The 9,211-nt window shown below is 42.9% G+C and overlaps 1 protein-coding gene across 4 annotated transcripts in view; it reads right to left on the reverse strand.

The window, feature by feature from the left end:
- Positions 1-956: 956 nt before the first annotated feature.
- smpd4 (sphingomyelin phosphodiesterase 4) overlaps positions 957-9,211 on the reverse strand; it is a 16,805-nt gene continuing 8,550 nt past the window's right edge. For 2 of the 4 annotated variants that reach the window (XM_063911022.1, XM_063911021.1), the window contains exons 11-20: positions 8,501-8,590; positions 5,833-5,987; positions 4,905-4,995; positions 4,713-4,810; positions 4,178-4,341; positions 3,626-3,831; positions 2,748-2,978; positions 2,434-2,565; positions 1,757-1,885; positions 957-1,599 (exon numbers count right to left, since the gene is read on the reverse strand). In XM_063911022.1, the coding sequence (XP_063767092.1) occupies positions 1,276-1,599; positions 1,757-1,885; positions 2,434-2,565; positions 2,748-2,978; positions 3,626-3,831; positions 4,178-4,341; positions 4,713-4,810; positions 4,905-4,995; positions 5,833-5,987; positions 8,501-8,590 (1,620 nt within the window). In that variant the 3' untranslated portion in view covers positions 957-1,275. Of the gene's footprint in view, positions 1,600-1,756; positions 1,886-2,433; positions 2,566-2,747; positions 2,979-3,625; positions 3,832-4,177; positions 4,342-4,712; positions 4,811-4,904; positions 4,996-5,832; positions 5,988-8,452; positions 8,591-9,211 lie in introns of all 4 variants that reach the window. The other 2 variants (XM_063911017.1, XM_063911023.1) reach the window with 2 other exon arrangements.

Below are 9,211 nucleotides of genomic sequence, written 5' to 3' on the forward strand. Positions count from 1 at the left end.
TTTCGAGGGACATTTTAGGATTTTAGATAAGTTTTGGAAATAATTCACATATTTTCTGGGTAATTTTCCAGACTTTAATAAAAAGTGTTTTCTTTTTGCAGTTCTTTCACATATTGTTCTGAAAATGTAACTCCTTTATGTAACGTTGGCTAATGTAATCCACAGCAATGCACTACTCTTTCTTTTTTGTACATTCTCTACGTATTGTTTCAGAAAATATTGATTTAATTTCCAGACATATTTCATAATTTTTTTGGCAGCTTTTAGGACATTTTCTATAAAATATCTAAATACTTTTGGGATTTTTTTCAGACAAACTTTGGGTAATTTTAAAGACTTTAATACATTATATATTTCCTGGATGTTTTCCCTAACCCTGGAGCAACGCACCACGTACAAACAGCCCTGTTTTCAGCTTTGTCACAATAACACTGGTTTTATGAACGTACTAAAATGCAGATTATTGATTAATACTTGTCACAGTGTCCAGGATTTTAAACGTCCCATAAATAAATGAATTACTCCAAAAAGTGCAAACAGTTTAATGAACCTTCTGGACAAAAATGCACAAAAATAGTCAGTTTTATTTTCATCACACTGAATGTTTTGGCCTGCACCTGTCCTCAGATGCTTTCTGAAACAGAGCAACAACACTGTGTTTATTTACAGGGTTTACATGTAAAGCAGTCATATCAAAAGCAAGGAAAATAAAGCCGGGGTTTCCACACGGTCCCTTTAGAAAGTCTGGGAAACATGAAGGTAAATGATCAGGAATAGAGCGTGACGATAACAGAAACGTCTCAGAAAACTCTTAATTCGCTAAAGCGTCTGAAAACAAGCTCACATATTTAGAGTTTGACTTTATGGTAGCTTTCTGAAAATCAATTAGAGTCCACTTTTAAGCATTAGAGTCAAATATCTTCTTATTTAAGGCTCTATTTAAGACATTGGGAAAATCTTGTGTTTTTCATTTTAAGACGTGAATATTTTGAGTGCTTTAGACGGTTGGTTGGAAATCAAGAGATTTGATGACTTCCTTCTGGACTTTCAAACAGTTTTCTGATGTTCTATAGTCCGAAAGATTACTAAAAAGGTAAAAAAATAACATTTAGCTGCAGCCGTTACACACGTTACTCATCATACATCATTTCCACGCATCAAAACAATGACCTGTTCCTGTTTCAGCTGTGTGTGTGTGTGTGTGTGTGTGTGTGTGTGTGTGTGTGTGTGTGTGTGTGTGTGTGTGTGTGTGTGTGTGTGAAAGGCACGGCTCGGCTAATGTGTTTTCAGTTTGTCTGCGAGCAGCGTCATCAGCAGTCCGTACAGGAAGCCCCCGGCGAGGATGAGGAGGGAGCTGGCCGCGGGGCCGAAGGCCAGCAGCGCCCCGAGCCCGTAGAGCAGCAGCAGCAGCAGCAGCGTCCGGTAGCTGGCCAGCGGGCGCAGGCTCAGCCGAGGACGCCGCTGACGCTCCAACGTCCGCCGCGTCAACGGGCTCTGCTTCAGCCGCGAGGGGGAGGAGTCCGGGTCCGACAGGAAGTGACGACCCAGGCGACCCAGGAAGTCCGGACGGGAGCAGAGGGCGTTTATGTGCCCTCCAAACTGTGGGAGAAAGGAACGTTGAGTCAAGAAAAACGAAAGGATTCTAACAGATGTACTTTTGTGGAATATTATTTCTCCATCGTTTATATTTTTGAGAAACCTCTTGTTGATTCTCACAGTATGTCGATCTTTAAATGTGACAGCGGTGCAGACTCACCCTGTGGTTGATGAGATTGGAGATCCTGTAGAGGAGGCGGACCAGCAGTGCGCTCTCGTAGCTCCTGATTGGCTGCAGCTCCGGGTCTCCCTGGTATTGGATGTCAAACCGCCGCTGGCCGCTGATGATCTGCACAAACACACATTTCTGTTTAAGTCTTTACTTCGTCACCCATTCTTCACGCTAATATCTAACTCATGGTTGTTCCAGACAGATCTAACGCGCTGTCTTTCCTTTATTCGTTTTTTACTGGCAGTTGTGATGACTTGTTTGCCTTCCAATGATGTGTTGATGTTGTGCGCCTCGCGTTTCATCAAATACAATACACTTTCCACACATTCAGCAAAGAAAATAGGCCTTTAAAACAAACAAGTCTTTCTTTACTTTGTGTAAGATTATCTAACTTAACGATGCCTTGACAGCGTGTTTTCGCAGAGGTGACATATTTATACTTTTAGGTGACAATGTCAGGCCTTTTTACAAAATAAAAGACTGGCTCTAACAACTACTGTGTGCTTTTCTTCTCTATCTCTAATAAGTGAGCTCACTCTTTATCATTGCTTGTCTTTTATTGAAATTTCAGACTTTTTTTCTAAATTTCGACTTTTAAAATGTCCCACTATTTTCTCATCATTCTAACCTACACTCTCTAATGTACGATCACTTAAAACACAGACCTGCTGCCGGCCCAGGTCGGTCAGAATGAGTCCCTTCTCTCCCTGGATGCAGTCCGGCAGCTGTTTGTTGTTCCCGTCGTCCTGACAGGAGCCGAGCGTGGCAATGAGCTGAGTCAGCTGACCCTGGTTCAGCTACAAGACAAGAAAGATCATGCAGTTAACCAGCAGTCAGGATGTTAGGACATGAAGGAATAACAAAACATGTCCTCCCATCATCAAGTAAAGTCATATACTAGATATGGGTTCACCTTTACCAGTGGATTATCTACAAAATATAACTCAGCTGATAAATAAAGGACAGGAAATCCTCTGACCTTGAAGATTTGACACAGGTGCTCCAGCGCTCGGTCCAGGAACTCGTGGGTTTTCTTCAAACACTCGCCGCTCTCCTCGGGATCGGCCCCGGGAAACGTGTTGTTCAGATCCGAGGAGCCCATCCCGAACCACGACAGGAATGAATTGTTGGCCGCCACCTCGTTGGAGTGATCCGAGATCCTCTTGGCCGTCTGTCTGGCCTGAGCAATTATTTGGATCAACTTCATGACCTGCAAGAAGGACGAAAAGATTTAGACGCTTGTCGGGCTATAAAAGAACTACAGCACGGCCACATGACTTCACGTCACCACCGCTAAGCTAAAGGAGGCTAATGTTGGGCTATAAAGGAACTACAGCACGGCCACATGACTTCACATCTCCACCGCTAAGCTAAAGGAGGCTAATGTTGGGCTATAAAGGAACTACAGCACGGCCACATGACTTCACATCTCCACCGCTAAGCTAAAGGAGGCTAATGTTGGGCTATAAAGGAACTACAGCACGGCCACATGACTTCACATCTCCACCGCTAAGCTAAAGGAGGCTAATGTTGGGCTATAAAGGAACTACAGCACGGCCATATGACTTCACGTCACCACCGCTAAGCTAAAGGAGGCTAATGTTGGGCTATAAAGGAACTACAGCACGGTCACATGACTTCACGTCACCACCGCTAAGCTAAAGGTGGCTAACGTTTGGCTATAAAGGAACTACAGCACGGTCACATGACTTCACGTCACCACCGCTAAGCTAAAGGTGGCTAATGTTGGGCTATAAAGGAACTACAGCACGGTGACATGACTTTATGCCAGCATGAATTCCCACAACACACAGACTTGAATCTCTGGGAATAAAACCCCCTCCCGACCGAACGTACCGCTCCTCTGAGCTCGGAGCCGAACATCTGCTTGTACTGGCAGTCCTGGCCCTCCAGAGCGTAGACGTGGCTCTTCACCCTGAACACCATGTCGGTCACCACGCGCTGCCGTGACGACAGGAAGCTGCCGCCCTGATTGGGCGTCAGATAGCCGCGGGGCTGCCGGTGGTGCAGGACGTGCTCGGGCTCCAGAAACAGCTGCTCTCCTGGGGACACACGGTGGGGTTGGATTGTGTGTTTCGAACATTAAAAACCTATAGACAGATTCTGTCGGGGTGTCCTGGGGCGAGATCTTTAACCTAATTGCTCGTGTAGGCATGTCACAAGTGTGTGTGTTGTAAGATGTCTTATGTAGTTTGATTCATTTGTTTTTATTTCTCTTTTCCATTTCTACTTTTTTATCAATTCTTTCTCTCTTCATTTTTTTTTTTTAAGAATTATTTCTACTTCCTAAAACAAAACACCCAAACTAAACACAAATACACTTTTGAATCGTAGAAACATCTACCGGTGACATCACGTCTCTATCTCCTGTTTGAGTTTCTGACTCACCTTTCTGGATCATGTCAGCGAGGTTTGGCTGAGCGAACACTTTGGCGACTCTGAAAACCATCAGAGCGTTTTTGGCGTTGACCAGATCGGTCCTGACGGCTCGGTTCAGCAGAACCTGGAAGAGCTTGGTGTACATCAGCAGGTTCTCCTGCACAAACGACTCCCTGCCAACGACAACAAACACCGTCAATACAAAGAAATGGATCTGCTCCTAGAGCACCTGTTTCTTTAAACCAATCAGCTCTCAGAGGGGCATGGCCAGCAGCAGCTCATTAGCATTTAAAGCTGCAGACACAGAATCAGCTCTTTAGGAACAGGGCTGAACCAGAGGGGGTTATGGGACAATGATCTGTTTGGTGTTTCAGCCAATCAGAGACAGGCTCTGGATATATCTGAGACCTGGAATATATTGCAGTCTGTGCTAAGGGAAGAAGATGGCTCTCTAAAATCCTTCAAACTCCAAGGAAGGGAAAATAAGGACCACTTCTTGTTTGATTATTCTGAAATTAATGTCTAAAGACGCCCTCAGACCCACCATTTGTCCGGGACCGTTCTGTTCTGGTCGGCCTGAGGGTTGATCTTCTCTCCGGTGTATCTCCACGGCTGGATGTAGCTCAGCCACGTCTCCAACACCTGAACACGATGAACAGATCGTACATATAACTCAGGAGGAAGTTAAATATTGTGAATCTGCATATGAATAAGTTTGTGTTTGTGTGGGACGTACCGCTCTGAAGGAGGCGTCCAGAGGCCAGTGACCGAAGCAGTGCTGCAGGAACAGGTAGAGCTTCTGCTGCACAAAGCGCTGCACCACCACTCTGAGGAGGGCCGTCAGACATTCAGTGCTCGTTAGTAACAGAATACATAGTGAATTATTTAAGAGAACAGCATTCATATTAGAACGTTTAAGATACGTAAAACTGACATTTCCAGACTTGCAAAGCCTTACATCTAGATTGCGACTGTAAAGGATTATACTGGAATTCAAGCAACAAAACATGACGCTTAGAAGAATGCATCCTCTAAGTTTCAAGACTTACAAACAAACCCTTTTAACACGGCTCGACAAAACAAGTCAGCATGCAAAAGTAAGAACAGGACAGACAAAAATGTATTTGTCTTTACGTTCGGGAAGATTTTTACGTCCCGGAGAGGTAGGAAGTTATCTTTCCCACACAGCCGGGCTCAGGGGGAATTACTTTGTCTGCACATTATTTTTCAGACCTCAGCAGATTTTTTCAGGTCAAAGTCCGTTAAATACCGGCTAACGGAAACACTGATCAAGAGGTCTTTAAATCCACTGAAGGAAATCATGGGCGCCTCTTTGTTGGATAAAGTTTTGGGGACGCCCGCTTCAGATTAAAAAAACACTGCTGCATTGAGCGCCCCATGCAAACTATACATGCATACCAGCAATACTTTGTTTGACGACTAGTGCAGGAACCATGCTACGCTGCTGCTAAGCTCATTTCAAGTACAATTCTTTGTGCACGCTATTTTCAGAAGACGTTTAACAAATGACCCGAATGTAAAGATGGAGACATGTCCCCAGCGTCCCCAGAATAAAACACGCCTGTGGGAGAAGTACAGAATCAAGCATGCATGTAGGCCTGCAGCAGTCTGACAGATATGAGTATATCTGATGGAGATCTGACCTCTTGAACTCCTCCAGAGGGCTGGTGTGAGTGTGGGAGTGGGCTGGGGGGGAGGAGGACAGCTGCTCCGGCTTCAGGCTGTTGGAGAAGGCGTGCAGGTGTTTGACCAGCAGACGAACCACCAACACGTGCTCCTCCGTCGGGCTGAACGGCTCCTGCAAGAGAGGAGCGGTCACCAAGTGCTTCACAGAAACACACAAGCCTGGCCAATCAGCTGTCAGTTTTGCAAGCAGCCAATCAGAACGCATCCCAGTCCCCAAAGCAGGCAAAACTATCACCAGAGGCTCAGCGCGTTCTATCAGAGTACAGAGGTCTCACAGCTGGGAGGATTTGGGGTGTAAATCTAGTGAGGACAAGGCTTCGTCTGCTCTGGGGCGTTAATGGATCTGTGTTAGCAGGGTTTAGGTCTCCAATCCCAAAAACAATGAATAAAAGCTGACATTCAACATGTTAAGAATATAACAGATACAACATGTCTTTTGCACATCAAGACTTGAAGCTCATGAACCAGCCAGAGACAGACAAACTACTTCAAGACTCAGGAAATGGGAATATCCAATTGGCACTTGAATGCAACGTGGGTCATGGCGGTGCTTTTCCATTTCTAGTGTTTCTTCCCCATTCAGTAAAACTATGTGATCTTTATTTCGCTTCCTTTCCACACCGCGGGAAATTAGCAGGGACTCTTTTTACTTTAACCAACAACCCATTTAAATGTTTCCAAATAATAAAATGTGATCATTATTATCGTAATTATTATTCGATTACTATTATTGTAATTACTTCCCCCCCCCCATATTAAAAGTGAGATTATTTATGTATTGTGTTACATAATAATCTCACTTATATAAATACAATAATAATAATAAATAATAATAATAATAATAATAATAATAATAATAATAAATAATAATAATAATAATAAATAATAATAATAATAATAATAAATAATAATAATAATAATAATAAATAATATATAATAATAATAATAATAATAAATAATAATAATAATAATAATAAATAATCCTACTTTTATTATTAAAATAAAATAATTAAAATATTGGGGAACATTTTTTATAGTATTAACGAAACTAATCAAAGAATACGAATAATTACGATAATTAGATAATAATAATTATAATCCTATTTCTTTTAAATAGTTACAATAACAAATATTACTTCAACAATTACTGTAAAAAATAGTAATGATTAGTCATGTAATAATGTGGATATACTGTATTTATTTGAATTAAATGACAGATTAAAGGTGGGACCTCCGTGCTCCATCAGCTGCTAAAGCAAAGCTGCTTTTCTTTTAAATTATGCAACGATTTATTTAATGCAAGCGAGCACGAACCTTACCTCTGTGATGGACGTTCTATACAGATATTTAAAGCAGTGTATAGCCAATACTTAAATGATTTTATAAACGGCATGTTAAATAATGACTGTTCAGAGTGTAGTAACTTTTGCTCCTCTAGGATAATTAGTGTACACAAAACGAAACCCACACTAACATGCACGAAGCAACAAAGCACACCAGCATGCATTTAAAAAACAGCAAAACAGAGCCACAAAGAAACCATTAAAACAAAGCTCGAATTGTCAGATTACAAAGCCGCATTCCAGGATTACTTTTAACAGTCAAGGATACTTCTCTGCAGAGATTCATATAGGAGACAGGAGAGAAGGAGTCTCTGAGTTCGGACAAGTATACGGCTTCTCAAATTGTGTGATTACATTTTAAAGCCAAGTTAATAAAAGAAGAGTTCATTCCAGATAACAAGGTCAAAAAGAGCTGGTAATGAATAGTCAACTGCGTGTTTGTTGGTGACAATATTTAATGCATTTAGTATCTCCCTGGTTCCCTCCACAAAAAGCCAATGGGATTTCTCCATTCGAGTCTGGATTATGTCAGAAGCACGGTCACATGACTTCACGTCACCACCGCTAAGCTAAAGGAGGCTAATGTTGGGCTATAAAGGAACTACAGCACGGTCACATGACTTCACGTCACCACCGCTAAGCTAAAGGAGGCTAATGTTGGGCTATAAAGGAACTACAGCACGGTCACATGACTTCACGTCTCCACCGCTAAGCTAAAGGAGGCTAATGTTGGGCTATAAAGGAACTACAGCACGGTCACATGACTTCACGTCTCCACCGCTAAGCTAAAGGAGGCTAATGTTGGGCTATAAAGGAACTACAGCACGGTCACATGACTTCACGTCACCACCGCTAAGCTAAAGGAGGCTAATGTTGGGCTATAAAGGAACTACAGCACGGTCACATGACTTCACGTCACCACCGCTAAGCTAAAGGAGGCTAATGTTGGGCTATAAAGGAACTACAGCACGGTCACATGACTTCACGTCTCCACCGCTAAGCTAAAGGAGGCTAATGTTGGGCTATAAAGGAACTACAGCACGGTCACATGACTTCACGGCTCTTCAGCTCGTAGTAAACAAAGACTTAACCAAACCGCTCTAAAAACCATTGACTTCCAGAGGAGCGACCCACGAGTGCTGACCTGCTATTTCCCAATTTTGAGGACTCATTCCTGCAACACTCTTCATGAGAGAAGCATCCTTGACGTTGACCCTGACTGACTGAGCTTTACCTCCAGGAGATCCCAGAGGGGCGGTGGAGAATGAAAAGGTAAAAGTACTTGGTAGGTGTTGAGGGTCCCAGAGCCTGGTGGGGCCAAGGGTTGGCTCGGCATGCTGGACATACTGAGGCGGTACTGCAGCAGCGCCAGCTTCTCCCCCGTTACCACCAGGGGGGGAGAGGAAGATGAGGCAGAGGAGAGACAACAACACAGGGATGGAGGAGGAAGAGAGAGGAAGGAACGGATAGGGTGGCGGGAGGAAGGTACACATGAGAACAGAGGAAAAGGTGGCAGCGAAAACAGAGAGGGCAGCGGGACAAATATGTGCCGAGAGGAAACAGGAGGGGAGACAAACAGATCACATGATGACTGTGGGAACAAAACTCTTTCCCTGCAGGGGGAGACACTCAGAACTCACTGTGGGGGGGGGGGGACATTAGCACAGGGATGGGAATCATTTCACTGTGTTTGTCAAAAACAAATGCTAATATTGATTTGAGTTGTTAACACGCTTCCTGGTGAAGTTGTTTGAGCGTTTCAATAAAATGAAATGAAATGAAATGTGTTTTATTAAATTGGGTTTCACTGATTTTATCTGTATTCCATTTTGATTTGAATCCCGATTTATTAATATTAAAAAAACATCTTTTATATTATTATAAAGTTTTATAGAAACAGAAATAGAGGAATTAATGATAAATAAATAAAAAAGTAGCAAATGAAAAACTGAAATATAACAAATCTCACATTTTAGGACTGAATTATTGCCTG

The sequence above is a fragment of the Eleginops maclovinus genome, chromosome 20 (assembly GCF_036324505.1).
Source record: "Eleginops maclovinus isolate JMC-PN-2008 ecotype Puerto Natales chromosome 20, JC_Emac_rtc_rv5, whole genome shotgun sequence".
Classification (NCBI taxonomy): domain Eukaryota; kingdom Metazoa; phylum Chordata; class Actinopteri; order Perciformes; family Eleginopidae; genus Eleginops; species Eleginops maclovinus.